Source organism: Antedon bifida, chromosome 1 (assembly GCF_963402885.1).
Source record: "Antedon bifida chromosome 1, ecAntBifi1.1, whole genome shotgun sequence".
NCBI classification, from domain to species: domain Eukaryota; kingdom Metazoa; phylum Echinodermata; class Crinoidea; order Comatulida; family Antedonidae; genus Antedon; species Antedon bifida.
In genome coordinates this window covers 13,827,228-13,851,387 of record NC_136226.1, presented here as the reverse complement: position 1 = coordinate 13,851,387, position 24,160 = coordinate 13,827,228, and the positions used below count along the sequence as shown (strand labels likewise).

The following is a 24,160-nucleotide window of genomic DNA, read 5'->3' as shown; positions in this document are numbered from 1 at the left end:
CAAATACATTTGGTATTAGGAGTGATATAATCATTAGCCAAAGCAGTACTATAAAATTACGACTATTAATATTTCTATCAACCAGCAAAGTGCATATTATAGCTATAATTATTTATTGATATAAGTATATATGTTGATCTTCCTCTGCCTTAAGACATATAAAATTAAGACTTCCCATTAGTTTGCAACAAAGCAACGTCCTGAAATAACCCTTGATTAATCAAAAGTATAAACATAAACTAAACCAAAAGTGATCTTAAATTTGAAGAAGACCAACAAAATAGATAACAATTATATTATTATTATCATCATCATATAATAACCAATAATGTATTTCAATACACCTGTGCATGGATAAAGCCTCACACATTGTTACACTTATCTATATATATTACAGTAGTGACATGACTATAACATTGATAACATTAATTAAAAAGAGTTCTGTAGAGCCCATTTTTCTGCATTTTTTTAAAAACTGTACATGTAAGTTTCTGTAGTTTTTGTTTTGTTTGTTGCATTCATTTAATAAGGTGGCTGGCATTTCAAAGTCTAGACCGTAATTCAGAAATTCTTTCCTTCCTAAATTATAAGTATAAAATATATAATGGAGAATTTTATCTATACTAATTAATGTAAACACCGACTTGAAGGTCAAAGTGAATTTATCAAACCGAGAACCGTGACTTTGCTTAAATGGTTTGGTCAATGAGGCTATTACTTCCCAATCCCCACACTCAATCTAATTAAGGTTGTACAAAAATAAAGGACTCTACAGAATTACATTAAACAAAACAACAACTTAACAATAAAATTATTAGTTTTGCGTTAATATTAATGTTAGTATTGTGATCAGAGTTTAACAAAAAAGTACAGAGAACAACATAGACAGAAATTGTCAGCACGTCAGAAAGTAAATTGAAACTGAACAAAAGTGAAACTCTTCCTAAATCCTACAGGTATTGGTTTCAAAAACTACAAACAAGATGATTTAACAAGCAGCATGATAAAACGGTAAAATGTAAACAACACAAAATAAAATGAACGAAGAAGTTAAGAAGCAGATATGAACATTAATATCTAAATAAATGTTTTACAATCTGTTCTGTGTATAAATATTAACTAGTAAAAATTATGCTGAGATATTTTGTATGATGATGATGAAAAATGAATTTTAATGGATAGACAACATAGACTAGGTGTAAACACAAAGGTAACATCTACAACTACTTTCTCACATCATTGTCATCAACCTCACCATGATAATCATTAGAAGCACCATACAGAAATCACCATCGTCAATCATTAAAATCATTGTTGATACTGTCTCATCAATAATATTATCAACATCACACTTTGCAATTTTCCAAGATTATACTATCTACTGTACATTACTTGTATGCCCTTTTTAAATCTCAAGGTGTGTACTTACATTAAACATACATATTATTCATGACAGGTCATATAGCTATTTTATATATGTCTGAACATAGGCAATCAGAAATGTTAACATTTTCGTGTCAATCACTAGCCATAACAGGTTGGTGTGATTGACACGTGTCGTCAAATACCGCAAACTATCAATCACTTACCACACAGAATGTATCTTTCGGGGGCTCTTCCTGGAAAGTTTCCCGATGGGCGTGAAGCACCTGTTGAATTACTTCTTCGATCTCCGCTGGAATCACTAAGCTTTCTGTAACTTCTTGCTTTACTTTTTTCTTTTTATTTCTGTCATTCCGAACACCTGCAATTGTATTCAAATTAGGTGAAAGATGAGTATGTGAAATGGTCTTATAGATAAAATGAGAAGTTCCGTTGCCACTCCCTGGATGCACTGCTGCCAGGGACCTAATTACAGACTCTATTTCCTTAGTAATCATACTGTAGCTTTTTTCTGTATGGTTATGTTTAATACCCCATTCAAACAAGGATAATATTGTATTTTTACTACAGTAAATTTTGCATCTATCTAGGTTATATCTGGCAAAGATGAATTACAGTAAAAATTCAACCTTTAATGGTAGAAACATAGGAGTTCATATATTTTTCCAGATCTTAGTTTGTTCCAATATTGAATTGAAAGTATCTAGGTTGGAAACGAGTCCAATAGAATTTAGCACACCTTTTTTTTATTAAAAGTCTTGGAATAATTTATCAAGCAATCATAAAACTTCATCAATAATTAATAATCAGTGGAGTAATGAAGGCATGTACTTTTCAAGGTCAGTGATTATGTTATCTTTAAAATGAATTGCCAACTATCCATGTTATTTGTTCATGAATATGATAATATGGATGACACAATTTAAGGTGGGTATTGCAACAAGAATATTTTAAAGTCGTAGTGTAGCAGATCCAACAGAGAGTCGAGTCTGTTAATTGTAATAAATAATTGGGATGATCTAAAAATTAACATAATATTCTGAAGAGTATGGAAAAAGAGATGGATAGCTAAATGTTCTACCTGTTTTTGTATATCTCAGAGAAGACATAATTTCTATGTATATTTTATATGCAAATGACAATAAATGGAAGTAATTTTCCACTGATAAATGAATAGTAGATTTTGTTGGAAATATATTTAGATCTATGTCTATATATACCCTCACATATTTCTGATATTATTAATTTTTTATTCATATATATTATTGTTTTGTTAAGTTGGAGTAAGAGCAGCTAAGGTTTTGTTAGGGCCTATGCTTGCTTGCACCTGGCAAGATAGTAACATTTGCCAAATACTGTAAATAATATTATCAATCTTACACCCTGTTCTCTCTTTGAATAGGTGGATGTACATTGGATAATGTTTCCTAATCAAAAGCTACTTACAATCTTTTGACATTCCAACATCAAAACATTTTTGTAATCTACAATGTTGACACCGATTTCTTGTGACTTTATTTATCACACACTTCTTATCCCTATGACACGTATACTGCATGTTCTTTTGAACACTTCGTCGAAAAAATCCCTACAACAGAAAAACAAGAAACATTAGTACAAGAATATATAAAATATGCAAAGCCTTTATATTCCTAGAAAATCTTAAATGAATGTGAAAATGTGAACATGAATAATTTATGTTCAATAATGTTGCATTGATTATGTTTCTTTAAAACCATCAATTTACAGATTACATTTTTTCTGATCCCAAGTGAATTCTCAGGTCATGTCAACATCATTTGCAACGAACCAGGTAAGTTGCAGGGTGACGCAAGTCAGGCATTGCTAAATTAACCAGAATTATATTCAGATCATTAGTACTATTTAATATCAAACTGATAGGTTAATAATATATTCAAAATTAATTACAAAATTTTAGTTATTTATTTTATTTGGACATCAGAAGTTGAATAATTTTTTTTAATTATTCTGATGTCACTAAAATAAAATTCACTTTTTATTCGTGTATCAAAGTGTTTTGTGCTTCCTCAGAATTGTTCTTTTCTTAGCACAATTTAACATACATCTGTCATTTCACTTCATAATGGCAAAAAGAAGATTTTTGTACTGTTTCCGAGACAAACTAGTAAGCTTATCTTAAGTGTTAAAAACATACAAATTTCATTGGAAATGTTAAATGCTATGGCAATGAAGACTCGTCCTTGGCGGAACATTATTCCTAAGTGTAATTCCTACGGAATATGATAATCCTTGCGGATTATGTTAATCCCAATCAACGTAAGGATATAGTCAAGCTATTGGTCATAGATTTAACTCTGACCCATCTTCGAAGGGTAGTTCATGGCTTTTTGAAGTATCACGACATGTTTAGATCATCTTAAAACCTTATGGACTAAAGACATTCAAGACAATGAAAACTACCAGATTGTTTAAGATACTCAAACAATATAATATTAAGCATACATTAAACTATCCAATATGACTAATGTTATTTATTGTAACTGCCGAGATAACCTTGTACGAATAATCTGAAATCTCCAATCTTTAAACTCATCACGTTCTGTGAATATCTTGATATAATCAATTCTATGATGCTGCATTATCTGTTCAATCATTTCTAATTCCTATTGTTGTAATTATTACAGTTCAAAGTGATCAAATTGTTTAAACAAAAGTTTGGCTATTAGTATGCTAATCTTTAAATACTTCTAATCTACATTAAATACGGTATTATAATATTCCAATGCAATAAATCAGTAAAATTTGTTGAAGAAACTGAATTGAAAGGGGAGGCAACTTTAAAAGAGAAGACAGTGGTGGATCTAGACTTTTGAAATAGGGAGGAAGGGTGTAGGTAAAAAAGTGGTAAAATGAAGTTTTAAATCAAATTTCAAAATGAATTCCATACAGTTTGCTATTTACAAAAATACTGTACAATCATTTGAGTTGGAGAAAATTACAAACAATTGTTATTTTGATAAGCAACATAAAATATGTATAAAACTGAAATGGAAAATTACAATTAACAATATTCTTGTAATGTCTCTACACCCTGCACAAGTATTGATTAAATTCCATAAATTTATTTTAGACTAGAGTGATATTTCCTTTTGGATATTTCCACTAGATATCTCCTGATGCATCCGTACATAGCGATCAAAAGGAGTAATCTTCTAGTTAGCATTGAATTGATCCACAGAGAAAATCCAAGTTCAAAAGTTTAAACAAAAAAGCCAATTTATGTTCATAGCACAGTACAACGACAGGCAGACCAGACTCTTTCTACTACTACTAAGTGTGGTTACACACTATTTACAATTACAACACAATTACGCATAGGTCGTATGAAGTTCAAATTCAGAAAAGCACCCTAGAACAAGATTCAAATCCTGTTTTAATGTTTCTGTTTTAGGAAGATAACAGTTTTAATCCATTAGTTCAACAATATCAGTGATGCACATAGATATTGGGTAATTGGAAGTACCAATAAGGGTTAGAAAGTACTACTGGAGTTTCAACTGGTGTAAAAGAAGAGCTGGATATTTTACATACACCCACCTGGAAAGAAGGAACTAAAATAAAATGCATATCACTGATCAGTAAATATTTTAGTAGTCTATTGAATATGTGGTAATTATACGTTATATGTAGGAATACAGGCATTCCTACACAAACTTCTGCACTACATACTTGTACATAGTAGTAATCAACATTAAGCTGACATGGGTCAAAACAACCACAACAGACATCTGAAAAGGTAGCAATGGTCAAACGATTGCCCAATACACGTTAATTACGAATAATATTAAACTAGTATTTTGATTTTGATATTTTGATAATATCAAACTAAAATCTATAAAAATAATAGTGGAAAATAGTAGTTAAACCCATTTAAATACCTTTGCGTTTCCTTTCTCACTGTGCGGTGCAAGTATATCTTCAGGAGTTTAGGGGTTAAGGATGGGTTATTAAAGCTAAATTTACATCAGTCCAAATTCAACTTTTCAAAATGTTTTCAATACATTTCCATTGCCCTTTTCAATTTATTACTTTTAGACCTATTAAATCATAGCGATACTATAATATATATAATATATAAACTCACAAAACTTTAGGTATCTTTAGGACAAGCTAGCATAATTAAAAGAATTTAGATACAGTACCAAATCTAGTAGGGTGTAATGTGTAAACTATAATAAAATCCAGCAGACAATTGGCATCATAAATTTACATGCACTGGGCTCGATCTCAGCTGAGCTCATCTGTCCACTCATTGTAAAGTTCCTTACTTTCTGTTACTTTACAATGTAGATGTTATCCTGGTCAAAAAAAAATACATTTACGTAACTTGTAAGGCTTACCTTGCACCCTTCACAGGCACTAACACCATAGTGATATCCTGAAGACTTATCTTGACATACAAAACATGGTTTATAAATTCTAGGGGGCGGGGGTGAGTCACCTCTACTTTGTTGTGGTGGCATTTGCATCATTGGTTGCATTGATTGTTGCGGTACCATCTGCTGTGTTACATCGATAGGCATCGTGTATGGATCCAAGTACCCCGAGACTGAAACGAGTGGAAAAAACGTAAAAATGTTATGTTAAATACATACCACTTTAACTAATTCTCAGAGAACAAATATCCTGTTCATTATTATTATTAGATTATGACCAGTAGATCAACAAATATTGTTTGTATTATGGAATATCCAAAAACCATTATAAACCACTTCCTATGATTTAATGAAAATATGACAATAACAATAGAAAATTTCTATTACAAATATATATAATATACAATGTACATCATCATATAAACAAGGCTAGTTACACTAGCCCACTATGTCCAAGACTACATTATAGTCTCACCGGGCTAGTATAAAAATTATTTTGTAGAGAAAATGCGATAAAATTTAATCAAATACCATCCTTGGAATATGTTAATCAGATTCAATTTATAAATAATATGAAGTCTACGAGTTTGAATGTAATGTACTTATAATGTAATAATATGGTAGAATGGACACTTATAATAATAATTATTTATTATTCTTCATGTATAGACCATGTAGTCCTTATTGATTATAATATAATTTTATCTCTATGTAAGTCATTGCTTTGTTCAAAGCCTTGACCTGGTAGATTGTCTGTCCATTGATGGCAGAACGAAGGAACATTTGGAATATATAAAGGAATTTATCTGATCCAGAAACGTGACTGAATCTCATGTCTACGCATGCAAGTGTCAGCGTAATACTGCCAGCAGTCTTACTTGCCATGGCCACTAATAATATTATAAATACATTGTTGTTGTATTCAATTTGTTATGCTTATTATACATCTCCACGTGTTCATTCATTGCTTGTTATAATTCTAAAAATTCTCAACAAAATCCTGTCTTTATATCGGATATCATAGAGGAACAAGTGTACATGCAAATTTGCCGGTCATGCTTATAAATCCAAATGACCGACATATCGGGGACGTCCCCGTATCTTCAGGTTTCAAAGACGTACCCTAATATGTTTAACTAGCCGGTGATCTAGCTACTTTTTTCATTGTCAGCTAGACTACAATAGGCCTTTATTTGACCTTTGATTTAATAGTATAGTTGATGACATAATTTGACCCTTAGGGAAAGAGTACAAAGCCATTCACTCTCAATTCTGACTTGGTCTTTTATAAAAATGACCTTAAAACAGACAAAGAAGTACAGCTACAGCCTACACTTAAGAATAATACAAACTTGTATACTACTGTACATTAATAATTAATTTCACAAAGTTTATTGTCTTCCAGGATGTTATGAAGATTCACTAAAGTACATGACACACATTTGATATAAATGTGTAGTTTCTTTTGTATTAAAAGATACTCTAATCATCATTTTTATACACTTGACTCATTTCTTAGACTTTCTGAACACTAATGTTTCTAGAAACTCGCCTACTGTATCATTTCCTGGAATACACTGTTTTGAAACCAAAACAATTTCTCCAGATGGCCGGCCGTCATGTTTTCATTCATTAACTGTAGATTCATACAATTGTTTAGGCATGAATATGGATATAAATATTTTGCATCATTGTACTGGAAACGAATATCACAAAATTTAGATGGACATTTTAAGCAATTTTCAAGCAATGTTTATCATCTTTAACAGGATTAACTCTGGTATACCAGCTGCATATTATATATAATATAAGAGAACATATTACAGAAGATCTCCTCATCTGGATCTACTGTACTATTCATTCAGGGGACAATCTGCTAAACAAAGGGCAATATATTACACTGCAGTCAACCCATATTCAGGGGACACTTTGCTAAGTAAGGTGTCCCTTATAGAGGTTCTACTATATTATATCATATTCTACTACTACCATTATCTTGTTTCAATGCTGTTGCTATTACTACAGTAGTCCAACCAAAAAAACACAAATTGTATTCTAAAGTAACTAAATGACGTCCTATGGTAAAAAGTAGCAAAAACACATTTCTAGACAAAGCTTTGCATTTCTGTTCTATTTTTCAATTAAAACACACAAGTCAACATTATGTCATTCTTTGTTATACTGTATATTGAAATTATAATTTTCATATAAATGTACTATATCCTACATTTAAAAGGTCAATTCCATTATAATAATACCAAAGGTTAACATGGAATATAATATAATGAATCATCTAATGGAACTATTCACAGGGAGTAACAATGGCAAAATATGGCTAGTTTTTAACCATTTGGCTCAGACTCAGACATTCATTCTCCTCAGTAAATATATACTTAAATTCACAAAATAAATGTTTCCACTTATCACACTGTAAAATAAATTCTATGAAATAATAGTCATAAATCTGTAATGTCCCTATCGCTTAATTTCATAAAAAAAACTACTAAATTGACCCTTTAAACGAATTTCCAATCTGAAATGCTGGGTACAATTCTGGATTAAATTAACCAAGCCCAAACATTCCCAACAGTTAATTTTACCGACCACTATACATTCCAAGTATAAATTACTATGGTCTCGCTAAAATTAACCTACTATTGAAAGTCCAAAGCCACACTTAACTATGTGAATAAGTATGAACAAGTGTATTTAATAAAGATATACCCATTCCGTTCGGTTGTTTTTCAAGTCCAGTGTGAATAAAGCTTAAATCTAACTACTTTTACTGTCTAATAATCAAACTAGTATTTGTCTATACGGGCAGTATTAATTTCACTTTCTATTGATACTGTAGAAGTTGTGCGGTTCATTAATAGCAAAGTTTAAGTATAACTATATAGGAGTACGAACATAAGGAAGCAACAGGATAAATAAACAGTATATATATTTTACAGTAAATATACATGAAAACTGTCATAATAAGATACATTGTCTATTGAATGTTACAGAATATTACAACATAAGCAATTATATGAATGAATATTGGAATATTTCTGATAGAATTGTTAAAAACATAGGAAATATCACTCACTAATAATATTACCATCAAAGACCAATTAAAAGGCCATTACTTACCAACCATAGAAAAAGGTGGAAGAGACGACAGGTGAATTAATATTATAAAAATATCCTTTGCCTAACTGTCAAAAGCTGAAGTATGTATTAAGAGTACCAAACTGTACACACAAAGAGCGGTGTTGAACTAGCTACGACCTGTAACAAAATGGCTGGCTGAGCTTTAATGAACAGCAGGCAACTCATCCAATAGTTGGGCTAAGGTCAATGTAAGGTCAAATAGCATTGGGTACAACCCATACAGATTGACCTTCTTGGATGTGATGAGAAATAATTATACTGCAAGCTATTCTAACACATTTTAAGATGAAATATAGGACAAATTTCCATCATCTATTTTATATTCTAACCCGACAAAATTAAGATTTGATTTAATACAATTACATTTTGTTACAAATATTTATTGAAGAATATTCATAGCTCACGTCTGTGACCTTTTTAACCCTTTTTGGGAAGCTGATTTCATTTGCACTAGTAACCAAGTAATTAAAGTATAAATGAAATAAAAAATACTATTGATATAAACTGGAAATATAAATTCATACTGTACATAATGCAAATGGTTTATAAATCTTTATATCAAAATTGAATATTATACTTAATGAGTATATTTATAAAAATACTATTCTTATGATTTATTTTATAATGTAATTATACATATAGTAGCCTGTATGTGGTATATTTGTCACAAAAACAAAACGATGCTTTTGAAAAACATTTTTGAATGAAAGATTGATGAAAACATATGTACAAATATTAAAATAAAAAATAAAATGCCTACAGTGGCTAAAGATAGATAAAACTTTATAAAAAGTATACTTAAACCAAAAACATAAACTGTTATTTAGTTCTTTCATACTATTGCAGTTGAATATTACTTACTGTAACCCTTTGCAATGAAATACTTGATATTCTGCTCTTTTGAAGTCGTATCACACACACTCTTTACTCAAACGTACTTCTACAAGCTAATATTCCCCCGATAGAAGTAGGACGAATGTTTAAAAGCTATTTGCATGACTTTCCTAGCTATTCGACATTTCAATACCGATAAATGTTGTAAAACCTGATGACTAGGCAGCGATAAGCTGCGGATCAACGTGCACATCCGATATGACATCACGCGCTGACACCAACATATCATTTTCAGTATTTAAAGTAAGATATAAGGAAAAATAAATTCCTTTTCATAAACAGCCACTGTTCAACAATTAAAGTTCAGAAAGATATTGTAATATAATCAGTCTAATTCAAATTAATACCTTTTAGCATTTTATTGATTCTCGAAAATATCAAAATAAGTTCAAAATCCTGTATTTTTTAATATTCTAAATTATTTTATAGGTATGGCCCTATTTCCTACTATAGGGTATCATAGACAAAGGTTCAGTAGGGACAAAAGAGGAATGGTTGCTATTAAGGGATCAACTCTAGGGTGTATTTTGCAACAAAATAATTTTCACCCCATTAAAAAGGCCATTAAATGTTAATAATAGAATGGAGGTAAAAAATACATTATATACAGAGCTCAATGTTATAAATAAATACATAACATTAATAATGTTCTAATGTACAAGATAAAATTAAAAAATAAATAAATTGATGTATAATGAATTAATAAAAATCTACGTCGAGAAAGAATTTGAATTTTGTTATTGTATTTTAACATGTTTACAAGACATGATTCACGAGTCACTCTTCCTGAACAGTAAATTAGAAATGCTTTGTAATTCTATTTGCGAATAAAAGTATAATGCACTATACCGTGACGCCATAATTAATAGTTTACAGACATCGAACTACATTCAAATCATGTCATAAAATAAAAGGTTACATGAATGTGTAGTTAGAGAGTTTGCATTCGATAATATTAAGTGACATTCATTTCAAACAAAGATAACGTCCACATCTTACTGTATATTTGTTTTAAATAACTAAACAATATTCTAACATTAATGTGATTTTAATGTACATGAATATTGTACATAGAGAATACAAATAATACAGGTCTGTTTTTTTGTATGCAAAATAAATCAAAATGAGGGCGATAGACTTCTCTATCAAACCACTTTCAATAAAAGATGTACATAAAAGCATATAAAATTGTTTTGTGATCTTTTGTGGATTTCAAAATTACTAGTTACTTAAAATCAAAATTGGTCATATTAGAGTTTTTACTTGACCTTTTGATGCATAATATTTATTCAATTCATTTTTTTTTGTTTTTAAAATAAATTCTTAGTTTTTTCATAGTATTTTACTGTAGCAGCAGGAGAAGATATATAATCCATTGACAAGTTGTGATATTTTTAATTTATACATCTGCACTTGTGAACTTGTGTACTGAGATGGCATGACCTATAACAAACTTCACTAATGGAATGGTTAATGTTTAAAAACTTCTATATTTATACAGAAATAGATAGTACTGTAGGGGCCTGTTTCTGCTGCAACTGCTCAAAATACGGTATAAAAATACGGTATAAAATACGGTATTTTTTATACCGTATTTTTTAGTACCCCGTTTCTGCTAACAATACTTCTTGGGTGGTCGTGTTAAATTTCATCCTTTTTACCCAAATTGCCATTCATTTATTTGGTCGATAATTAAAGGTCGCAATAAAGGAAGGCTAGCCCTGTAATACAGATGTTGTGAGAGCACAGAAAACATCGTAATGGGGACAAGTAATTCGTACCCTCCCCGAGTTATTGTCTTTTGCAATGTTGTACTGCTTTCGCAGGCTCTTCGGCTTTGAGTTAACTTGCTTCTATTCCGTACTCCTGCTTTATTTTTTTAGAAATGTCTTTATAAATGTGGTTGTCCCTTTTATTACCTTTTAGTTGGCCGGACATTTAGCTTCCCCTCCCCCTCCTTCCCCACACCCTCCTTCCCCACACCGATTTATATAGTAACTACTGTGACGTCTTCGCTCCACATTTTCGCCGAATATATCTATACACGTGTGTAAAACAGCTGACAGCGACAGAAAATAAAAACATGATGTTGACCTCATGTCTTAGGTCAAAAAAAATACGGTATTTTTTATTGGCAGCAGAAAAGGGTACAAAAAATACGGTATAAATTTGTAAATACCGTATTTTATCCACAAATTTTGTGGAGAAAATACGGTATACAAAATACGGTATTTTTTTTATGAGCGCAGTTTCTGCTGCTAAAAAAATACGGTATAAATACGGTATTAAAAAAATACCGTATAAAATACGGTATTTTCTTGGCAGCAGAAACAGGGCCTAGGAGATGGAATAATTAACTACTGTACAGATAATACTATTCAATGGTCTGAATAACTGAAACTGCTCATGTACAATGGAGACCAATATTCAATAGGGCAAACATCACACATCAACTTTGACCAGATTCCTAAAATATATTATAGCTTATACTAGTAGTACACATAAATAAACACATAGGGTTACTAAAATTAATCAAAATGAAAGTTTTGACAACATTCTTTATCACAAACGCAAATAGATGATATATGGTCATCATACATCAGACTCAACAACACCCTGCTCAATACCCTCATTATTTTAACACCCCTGTGGCCACTGTATGGTCTCCAAGTTGAGTCATGAGCTGGACCATGATAAGTCAAACAAAAGTGTAATCATAAATAAACAAGAAAAAAGGAAGTGGAAAAAACATGAGCTAACTAGAAAACTATCTAGACAGTGTGTCCTTTGTTTGCATACATTAATATTCCTTCCCCTTGTCCTCATTGAAAATTGTTAAGAGAATGCTAACAAATAAATAATGTTTTTTATATGGCCTAATGAAGACAGGTGAATTAATCAGAATTAATGAGAATGACTCATCATAAATGTTTGTCTAATGACCTGGGTCAGAACACATCTAATTCCAAGAAAGTACACCTGCCAATGAGACTAATTAATAGCATGATGTACAAATTTGACTTGAAAAGGAAGTGTGTGAATGCATACAAAAACAGATTCATTATACCACCATCTAGAACATCAAGTTTCACATTTATAAGCAATTAAGTTACAGCTTAAAAGTTAGATTGCTTCAACAACAAGAGTGCAATAAAGAGTATGAAAAGCAAAAGAGCAACTTGTAATAAACTTCCGAATTTCTGACCTTTATCTTCGTTTTTTGATCAAGATACTGTCAAATTTTAGCACGGATCTAGCCTCCAAAATTGTGAACAGCGTTAAAATTTAACCATTGGAAAAAGAGTAGCCATGGTGTCACTGTTTCTACATGTATGTATATCACGTACAATTTATTCCTCCATATGTTTTCCAACGTCCACCAGACAAAGGAAGATCATATCTCAACATAACCTACTTTTCCTGACACTTAACATTAGTTTAAATCAATAACATCATTATTCAATCTACATAATCATTCACCTTTATGCTAATTTTTCCAGATTTTAAGGTCATTAATATAGAAAGAAAAAAAAATTCCATACTGCAGGCTACCTAAAATGTACTATTGCTTTTGTTGAGATTGAGCTCTCCGTTGGCCTACAGCAGTCACATTACTGTAGTGCATGACTACATTGGAAAAACACTCCTCTTTCTTTAATTGTGCCCTACATCTTTTTCCGTTCACATTTGTACATGACCATAGGCTTAATGTTTCATCAACAGGATGACTACAAAAAAACATCTTGCCCAAGGGCACATTCAAAGAAGATGTATTACCTTTAATATCATAAGCACTCCTTACCATTGCAGCATATTGCACTCTTCATCTACAAAGTTCCTGACACTTATTAATCATTCAAGGTTTTTTTTTTAATGACTTTTAATATAGTGACACTTAATTTTTTGACAAACTATAATATTCATCACTGGTAATGGTATATAGCAGATAACGTTTACAATATTGATATGAATAAAAAAAAAACACAAATTTACATTTTAAGGTAAAAGGTTAGGCCTATATCCGTAATATAACTGTTACTTCCGTTACCAATCAAGATTTATTCAACAAATACACTTATGAGCCAAACCAGCTGTGTAGGTCATTTAGGGTCTGTTTCTGTTGCATAGTGCCGAATAAATTCAAAATACTGTAGATTTTTAAATATAATTTTTATTTTTAGGCTGCCATTTAACTGGTTACTGAAAATTTGTCCTGTTTCTGCTGCCAACTTGAAATTGGGGTTAATGTATTCACACAGTTAACCAGTTATTTTTTGCAGCAGAAACAAGACTATATGAATTGTAATGATTAACGCATTGTATCTGTTTATTCCTAGGAAAACTAGGTTCACAGATTCTGTGCCAAAATGAACTAAAAAAAAAATAAATTCATTAATAAATCAGTCCAACATAATTTAATTGTTAGACAGACATTGAACACACTTCAGAGAAATATATGCCGAAAATAAATATTAAAGTAATTGCTTAACACTTTTAGTGAGTGGGGTTTTTTTTATACAGTACACCAATGTAATTCATCAAATCATTTTATCACCAAAAAAAAAAGTTGGAATATAGTACTGTATTTAGACAAAAACAAAATAAAAGCTAGATAGTATAAATAATGCAGTTCCTTGAACTTCTGTTAAACACTTATTAAAGTCATTTGATTCAAACAGAAAATGACAGGTCATATCATGGAAATCAAAAGGTGTATATAAGAAACAATTAATATATCTATCGTTAAGGAAGCTTAAACCACAGCTAATGAAAACCAATCCACTTCATTTAAGAACAGTTAATTTATAAAATAAACACAAGTCTCTGTGGAATTGGAATTTTTATTCTAGAAAACTTGTCAACAAATTATAACAATACACATGATCATGGCAGCTATTGGCCAATCTCCAACATATTATATTTGACCTTTACATCAGTTGACCTTTAGGTTTGTAACACATTTAATTATCAAAGTTCAGTAGGATGAAGTCTATAGCATGTAATTTATAAACAACATTTAAATTTTAAAGTTCATAGTACTATCTGGATTAACAGCATTTTCAATGTTTTTTTTTTTTTTGCAATGTGCTTTTTTTCCCATTCAGTGTTCAACATGCACTCATGACACCAACCAGTTTAGAAATAATGATGAAACTTCATTTTTTATTTCCAGAAGCATAATCAGATATATTAATCAACAAGCACCTGAACAAATTCTGAAACCGTATGGTGATATACTGAATATTAATCAATTTAAAACAATAAAGAATAAAAACAATCTGCAGATCAGATTATTATTATTACTACAACTAAAGGTTCAGAATTTGTCCACTAAAAAGTGTATATAAATCTACTATCTTTTCATGATACATTTATATTTACATTTCAGTTTCAAGACCAACCTGAAGACGTCGCCACACAAAGCGCCATGAGCTCCACATGGGTGGGGGATACCGGCGCGCGCTATATAAGTTTTTATTTATTATTTATTATTATTATTTACCACTACCACAAAAATTGAAACATCGGAAACGTGTTATTCAAATTATGATTATTGTTTTCTTTGTTCAAAAAATGTATTGCAATAATCGTAATAAAAAATATGAAATTTCATAAGAATCATAAAGTGACCTTGTTTTTAACAACCTCCAAGACATTTCCAAGAATTAACAGTTTTCTACACAGTAAGAGTTTGCTAATACAAATACCAAGTTTATCATGCTCAAAAAGTTGTAAAAAATAAACAAAAGATATGACATAGCAGATTGTAAAATGAGGTTATCAAATATTGAAATCGCATTTATGTATTAACAGTATTATCAAACAATATTTATATTTCACACCGAAAAGATTATTCAAGTTTTTACGTATTGATTGATCGATTTTGTTGTCTTTAAATTACTATAATGATACTGATAAACCAGGGAGGTATAATTTATACCTCCCTGGATAAACTAAAGCCTTGTTCAAACTGGACTTCAAAAATGGTACCCAATGTCATTGGAAGATTTGACCATCGTTAGCACAGTTTATAGTTTTACCGTAATTTTACCAACATTTAACCGTGATGTTTAAAACAATGATTGACTCGCATTGTGTTAACATGAGTCGCACTGTGTTCAGATTGGACTTTTCTTGGTCACGTTAGCCGGTACTTAGGTCTATATCATTTTCAAGGTGAATATACCATGACAACAATAAACATAGATGTAATTAAAGGATTTTTTTTGGAGGATTGCAATTGTATCTTAATTAGAATAAATTGAAATATTATATATAGTATTTTTAAAACTGGTAGTAAATACCGAAAGGAAAAGTTTAATTTCAATGGGCCTGTTTCTGCTGAGCAGAAATAATCGATTATTAACTTATTAATTTTTGGGCAGCAGAAACGGCGCAAATTAAAAACACTCAATCCATTGCATGTTTCAATGGATTATTTCTTGTTTTAACCGATTATTGCGGAGCAGTTTTGAGCTGCAACACAAATAGCGATTATTGAACACACTTTGACCTCTAGAGTATGGCAACCCTCATTCACAAAGCATGCTGTTTATTTGCGCGATCGACGACGATTAGCGATGTGGACCGAATAACAATCAAATGTTAAACATTTGATTTTTATTATTTTGTGGGAGAGAATTATACAGAGAGACTCCAAGATTCTGCGTTACACCGTTACATCCCACCAGTCCAGGCCAACGATGTTTTGCATGTCCTTTTTAGGCCTGTTGTTTCGGTAGAAATATATAGCCTAGCTAGCCTAGGCCCTACTCTAAAGTAGAACCAACGCCGAACGGCAAAACAAACTTTTCTCGCCAACGTACTCTTATTAATATAACATCATTATTCTGTTGTATGTGGTACAGTAGTAGGCCTAGCCTACTAGATGTTTATTTTACAAATAATATAGCTTTACGAGTTCAATTTTTAATCCTACATTACTACAGAGTTTTAGGCAGCGATAGGATGTAAACAAACCAACTCTCATCGGCCTTCCATAACTTGAACTGCGCTGTGGGTATGGATGACGTGATTTTTAAAAAGCGATTACCAGATAACCGATTAACGTCGGAGAACATTTTCAGTTGCAACGCGATCATTTCTGTGGTTTGTGGTACTTAGAAAAAATCAATTATTTTTATTTTTTCAGCAGAAACAGACCCAATGAGTCTAAAACTATTTATTCATAACGCTTTTCAACAGGAAATAAGGGAAATTAAAAATATGATAGAAAAATCTGTAAATCAGATATTTTTCAAAATGATCTAGATATGAGGTGAGGGCAGCAGGCTCACTTAATTATAATATTGAAATTACAAGAAATGTACAAGAAAAATAAGAAATCACAGGAAATGGGCCAATAATGAAGTAAGATGCTTTCTATTTTATCAAAAAATGTGTTGCTTTCTTGATAATTTAAAATGATCTTAATTTCAAATATTAAATGGCTTCGCTAGAATTCCATTAAAGACCACTCAAAACAATCTCTAAACAAATAGTAAACATACTCTAGAAATTGTTGATCATGAAAATAATTTCCAATATGTCAATATTCAAAAACAAATAAATCAAGATTTTTACGAGAGGAAGTTAGTTTAATTCCTGCAGATGTCCTTAAATGACCCAACGTTCAGACCTTGTTCCCATCATGCAATAGCAGGATATGGTTACAGTACTGTATGTACTCAATATAAATACTGATTTTTTTTTACTTCTTCGTATGAGGTGAATATTTACCATAAAGCTCTTATTGGGCGAGAGCAAGGGAATTCTAGTTCCTCCCTGTGGTACTGTCTGAACGACCAAAACTCTACCTTGAGATTGTTGGGATCATTAACCATGTTTGATCCCAAACCTAGTTCTGAGCACGGAAATAATCAACGACTGATGTGAATAGCTTTACCGGTGCTTTCTTCTGATTTATAAAATCTCTAATCCTCTTTCATACACCTGAGCGGCATTTTGTTTTCCTCACAAACGTTAACATTAATACCAGCAACATGAATGGCAATATCTTTTCTTGGCTACAAATATTCACTACTAAACATAAATATATATATAAGATTTATAGCATGCTCTGCACCAATTTAAAAATTAAAAAAATATGTTCAATTTTGAGAAATTCTGAACAAAATTCTGAAATACTGTATAACAAGTATGAATCCAAATTCCTTTTAATAAGATCGATACAAAAAGAAAACTAAAATTTAAATTTTGAGAAAATGGCTGCCACAAATATCGTGGAAGTTCAGGTAAACTATCCAAAAATCCTTGATTGACATGACACTGGAAAGTCTATTTTTCAGAATGACATTAAATTAAAGTTTGTGTGGCAAATGTTATAATACATAGTACTTGCGATCATAACATGTTTGCTGGACTAACCAGCATCTCTAGTGCCTTAAATCAAAATACTAATATAATTATATAGCTTGATCTATTAAGTCTGACGTGATCTATAAATACATTAGGTTTACAGTGTAATGTACTATTAAGTACTGTATAAAAAAATCAGAATTCACCACATATTTATACAAAATAAATTTAGGCAGCTGTGATGCATATTAAGGAAAGTAAAAAGGTAAACTACATTGTAAAGAAGGTTTAAAGGTGAGAGAAGATAATACAGATAAAAGAGATACAGGAAAAGGGTTCATGGATAGATCAGGAATAACTGTTTTCTGTAAGCTTTTGTACCGTCCACTAAACAGTGCCAGTAATAAATTTTGCCCAGTAAATATTTAGGCATTTAAATTTTGACATACAAGAATTAAGTGATCTTCAAATCTCTTCACTAAATGGGAGAAAATCCTATTTTAGTGTGATTTTCCATTTTGTATTTGTTGTATATGGAATATTTATTCTGAAATAAAGTGTTCAATCAATTTTATTTAATCTATTTTATTTTATAGTAATGTTAATATAGTAATATTGATTTTGGAAGAGGAGAAAGCAGAAAGAGCATGAACAATCTTAAGCAAGGCCTTTCTTTTTTCATAAACAATACACAGGAAAATGATGATAGAAGATTTTAGATGGGAAAAGAATTAATTACAATAGGAATACTATCAATCAGTGTAAATGAATCATTTTAATAATAAAATAACACTCATTAAGGAAACAATTTGTTACTAAATTGGGATTTTATCCTTGAATTTCATTCTTTATACGTGCAAAAATAATTCATAAATATTCATGAAACAAAATCATTTCCTTAATAATCCTCATTAAACTTTGCTTTTACACAGAAAATAGGGCTACTTAGCTAGGGAATGCCATCCAAAAAACAACTGTTTTGGATAAATTCATAGAAAACTGTTTTGTAAATGTACCATTATAGATTAGTTAACTACCTTGACCAAAGTTTCAACTCTTAGAATGTTAGTGGAAATACAAAACATGTGTGATGTAAAGGGTCTTTTCTTTTAATATAAAAACGAAAATTGATGTAAATTTCATCAATGTCTTCATTCAAGAATAGTTAGTCAGGCAGAATAATGGTTTATTAGGATAAGCACAATAGATATTAAGTTTTTTTGTTTAATAAATTGAAGAATACGTATGTTTATCATTGCTTAACTATGTAATAGGTCAGGAAGAGGACAACGACTCCCATTCCTCTGAGTGTTTTAACTAGCACTACTAGAGTCAACCAATAATATCACTGTAGAACAGCACTGATAGAGATAGCAGTTCCGATTTCTCGCATTTCTTCTTTGCAACTGACACTAATTACGTATTATAATGAAGAGTAAACGAATATGTATTACTTATCAATCATACAATTTGTTTCTTGTAATTAATTTTGAATGTACTTACTGGATTATGATGCTTTTGTACATAATTTGTGAATAATTTGTATTTTATCACCATAAATGTTGATACTTAAATAGATGTTGCGTTACAAAAAAAATATTGTCTTTAAAAAAAAAATACATGTGTTTGGTTACTGGTACCTTTTGGTTCCAGACCTCAGGCCAATGACTATCGTATGGTACCAAAAGGTTTTATTTTGTAAGAGCTCTAGTTTAAATTCAAACATTACTCTTACATTAGGCTCTCAGAAATCATTGAATAATCATATGTGTAATAATTATGTAATTTACGGGTGTTACAACACTATCCTAGTTGTCCTTCTCAAATCAAATTTGGAATTTTGTATTAAAAAGTGAACAAAACCCTCTTCTATCAGGACAGGGACTATCATTAGTGTAGTGATGAAACAATATTAAGCAACATTAGGATTTATTGATCAGCGTGAAGAATGAAACTTTCACCTTGTACTCTAAACGAATAATTCCGCAGATTTAGTGTCTATTGATTACTCAAAATCGGATTTCCGATTCGGATGAACGTACGATTATTACAAGTGTCATAATAACCCAAAATATTGTTATTTATTGAAGGTATTGATAATGCATATACTATATAATATGATCATATGGTGTGTGGATTGTAAAAGGAGAGAGAAAGATTTGTATACAGTGCAGTATCATAATTATATTAAATAAAGTAAACAATTGTCCCTTTAGGGATGTCTCCTGAATAGGGGTTGACCATAATGTTAAAACAAATATTTCGAGTTTTCATTTCTCCTGAACCCAAAGAAGAGATTGGTATTTACTGTACTTACAGTATCCTAAAAAACAAAATGAGTTCTACTTCCAAGACTGATGGATGTTGCTATTCTCCTATGCGGTCAAAAAAGTTATCCTTTATTGTGAACTATATTTACTAAATTGAAATAATTTGACAAATTTATGACTATATTATGCCAGAAAGACAAGAATCAGTAATCAACACTGGTAGTCCAGTTGAATCAAGTTAATCATATTTATAAAATACTGAAATTCAGTTTTTACGCCGCTCCTCAGTTGCATTCAAGAAAACAGAAAAATTAGAAAACAGTTACCATGCGGCAGCTTATAGTATACTACGACTGACAAAATGGGTATTTGGAAACTCAGACTGGGCATGCGCACACCCCAAAGCATGTCTGAGAAAAGAGAGTCTATGAAAACATTTGCTGATAAATAGTGAGATTCGTGTAGACAGTAGTTATCGTGAGATGACCAGCGTTTATTGTAAGAAATATTTCTTGTTATTTTCATCTCTATAAGAAAAAAACAGAATACTATCACAACTGAAAATAATAGCTTGTTAATGTTAACGTATCTAAATTCAGGGTGAAAATAGTAAAATACAACTTGCTAATGTAACCTTGAATAAATGATTAAAAAAATCAACAACACAATCTAATTGCTAATTTACAGGGTACTGACATCAATAAAATTCAATAGTTACAGTTTATTTTACTAATATTATTCAAAATATTATCTCACTATTCACATCTCAATGTAACACACAGGTAAATGACCAATGTAAACGCATGGTAAACTAGATTCATTACCATATTATTTGATGCATTTAAGTTAACATCTTTTTTAAAGAAAGCTTTTTCTTGAAATAATTTTTTTGTAAACTTGCATATTTATATACCGTATTTAATCAAATAAATGCCCAGGGCGTTTATTGATTGTTCAGAAGGGTTTTTAGGGGAGGTTTATTTTTTTGGGTGTAATATGGTAACATAATCAAATAAAACCATATAGATTTGGAAAAATACAACACAATTAATATCGGGATGTGATAAATGCTTGGTTAATTGTAGATCATGTCAATCAATAGAATTGTGTTGTAACAATATTGTGTATGCATGTTGCAGGGCGTTTATTCGAGGAAACAAATAAAGGCTCTGGGGCGTTTATTTGAGGGGGGAGGGAGGGGAAGTTAATTCAAGTTCTATGGACCTATTAAACGAAATACAGTATTCTTTTTCCGTGCCATCTGAATCAAGATTATTTATGATCAACTACTCTCTAAAAATATATTTGATAATATATTGTGATATGCTGTAGATAAAAACACTTTGCGTCACGGTTATTACTAATACTTTTTCACATTTGAATAAAAACTGCTAAATTATTCCCATTAACTATTTAGCATAGTATTAAACTTCCATTTTTAGCAAATATGTTTTCTACTGAAGTACTATAGCCTCTGTCTTTCATAATGAATTATAAAATAATATTACATAGCCTATGTAAATACGTGAACGTGATTGGTTGAAACTGCGTCACATGACTACCGCTGCGAGGATCGTAAATCGTATATATCCTCGAGAACGATGATATTGACCGATTAATTTTCGCGTAATTATCGTGTCCCCTGTCATTAAACATATACATTCTCGAGTTCGATGATATTGACTGTGTAATTTTCGTGTGGCAACACTCGCGTTTGCCGATAAATAAACAAAAGTCATCTACTGGATTTGAACTCGGGTGGAATTGTCACTCCACCATCGCAAGACAACGCTTCCACCGTTGCGCCACGCAGCTTGCTTGAAGAAATTATTCATCTAAACTATTTAAACTATGCATACATAGCGCCCTCATTTGTTATTAGTCCTCCCTAAATGTGATGAAACACCGTTTGTGATTGGTCAATACTCACGGTAGTAACCTAGTAACTACGCGCTGAACATCCGGTGATTCGGCTAGCTCCTCGAAGAGAAGACGATGAATTGTTTATTCGGCCTACCTGATTATAATATTATTATTAATAGGCTTATTGATGGAAATTCTTCTGTTAATTTAAACGACCTAGGCCTAAGTGAATATTTTATTGCCAAGGAATCATTAATTAGTAATTATCTGTATATTATTCTTCGCAAGGTAAGGTGTCTAGCTAGGCAGGAGGCTTGTTTACATACAATACAAATACTATAGAATAGGAGGCCTAGCCTAGCTTCACCAGCAGACTTGTTCTTGGCTATATAATATAACAGATATTGCCTTTTATATCGGTTAAATATAAGATTTGACATCCCCTTGGGAATGATATTATGTTCTCGGGGAATATATATTTCCCTCAGCTGGCGCTTCGGGAAATATATATTCCCTCGAACATAATATCATTCCCTCGGGGATGTCAAATCTTATATTTAACCTCTAAGCAGTCAATATCTGTATACTGATTACTATTAATTTTAGAAATCAATAATTATATTAAAGGCTCTATATACTGTATACTGTAGCCTACTATAATTAACCCTTGGTTATACTGTAGAATGAATACAGTAACTTCGTCATGATTAAATTTCCTAGAACAATGTATGACTTGGGAGTGTGAAGAAACTATAATATAGGACAAGGATAATACTTGCCCTATATAATTCACAAGAAGATGAGTTTGCCATATGTCGGTGATGATTAAAGGCACTGACTGCTGACCGTACCTTTATCATTTATATAAAAGGTAAACCACAAATAGTCTGCTCGTTATGGATGCCGTGGCTCAAAATATGAACCGAATGGAATGTATGTTTACATGTTGAAGAATATGGGGAGAAAAAATAATGCTTTCGAAATTCTTATAGAAAGAATCAGTGCTTAGCCAAGTGGAATCGATTTCTCTTTTTTGTTGAGTGCCCTAGTAGATGAGACTAGCAACATAGGCATCGTTATAGTCTAACTATAGCTCATGAAAATTATAATAAAAATCCTAGCTACAGGCTTGAAGAGTGTTTTGATGGTCTTCCGTATAATACAATGTTTCATTCTTTTCCATATACTGTATGCCAATGTATTGCATAATATGATAGGCCACAATTTTTACAATAGATCAATCGCAATGCCATGCAAGTCTCAATAGGTCAGTAAAGTAAAGTCTTAAAAACAAAACCACAAAACTATTATTTGGTTTGTTCAAAGGTCAGTGCATGGAATATAGTTATTTTTCTTTTCCTTTTTTATCTCATAAAAACGAAAGTATTTTTTATTACAACTACAAGAAAGTAAAATAAACAAAGCCTAGAGTATGGCACTCCCATTCCTGTTAGGAAGTTGATAAAGACCCCAACATGCATATGGAACAGGTTGGGCTTGATGATAACATTTGGTCATAGGCAAACAAGCTCATCTGCCATTTAAAAAAAAATTAGAATTTTAAAACTAAAGCCCGCCCTCTTTTTAAAAAAGATATTAGAGAATAGGGTTTTCTCGACAAAAGAATAAATTGGGTTGTCCCGAATGGTTCAAAATTGACGCTGTTCCACGAGTCGAACACAATTCAAATGACGATAAAGGAGTATTTAAGGCTATATTATAAAAAGATTTCCTATTTAATAATAATATACAGTAGCGTGTTCATAAATTTCAACCTTGACCGAGTTCAAAACGTAAACCGCAACCTGTTTGATAGAGGGCAGACTACTGCTGAATAGTAATTTTACCAAAAATTTT

The 24,160-nt window shown here is 31.2% G+C and overlaps 1 protein-coding gene across 4 annotated transcripts in view; it reads right to left on the bottom strand.

Moving 5' to 3' along the window:
- The window catches only part of LOC144843286 (retinoic acid receptor alpha-like), a 62,167-nt gene that overhangs the window by 7,163 nt on the left and 30,844 nt on the right, over nt 1-24,160 (bottom strand). For 3 of the 4 annotated variants that reach the window (XM_078700083.1, XM_078700097.1, XM_078700087.1), the window contains 3 exons: nt 5,766-5,974; nt 2,830-2,971; nt 1,590-1,744 (listed from right to left, as the gene is read on the bottom strand). In XM_078700083.1, the coding sequence (XP_078556209.1) occupies nt 1,590-1,744; nt 2,830-2,971; nt 5,766-5,974 (506 nt within the window). Of the gene's footprint in view, nt 1-1,589; nt 1,745-2,829; nt 2,972-5,765; nt 5,975-8,936; nt 9,295-24,160 lie in introns of those variants that run through there. The other variant, XM_078700092.1, reaches the window with a different exon arrangement.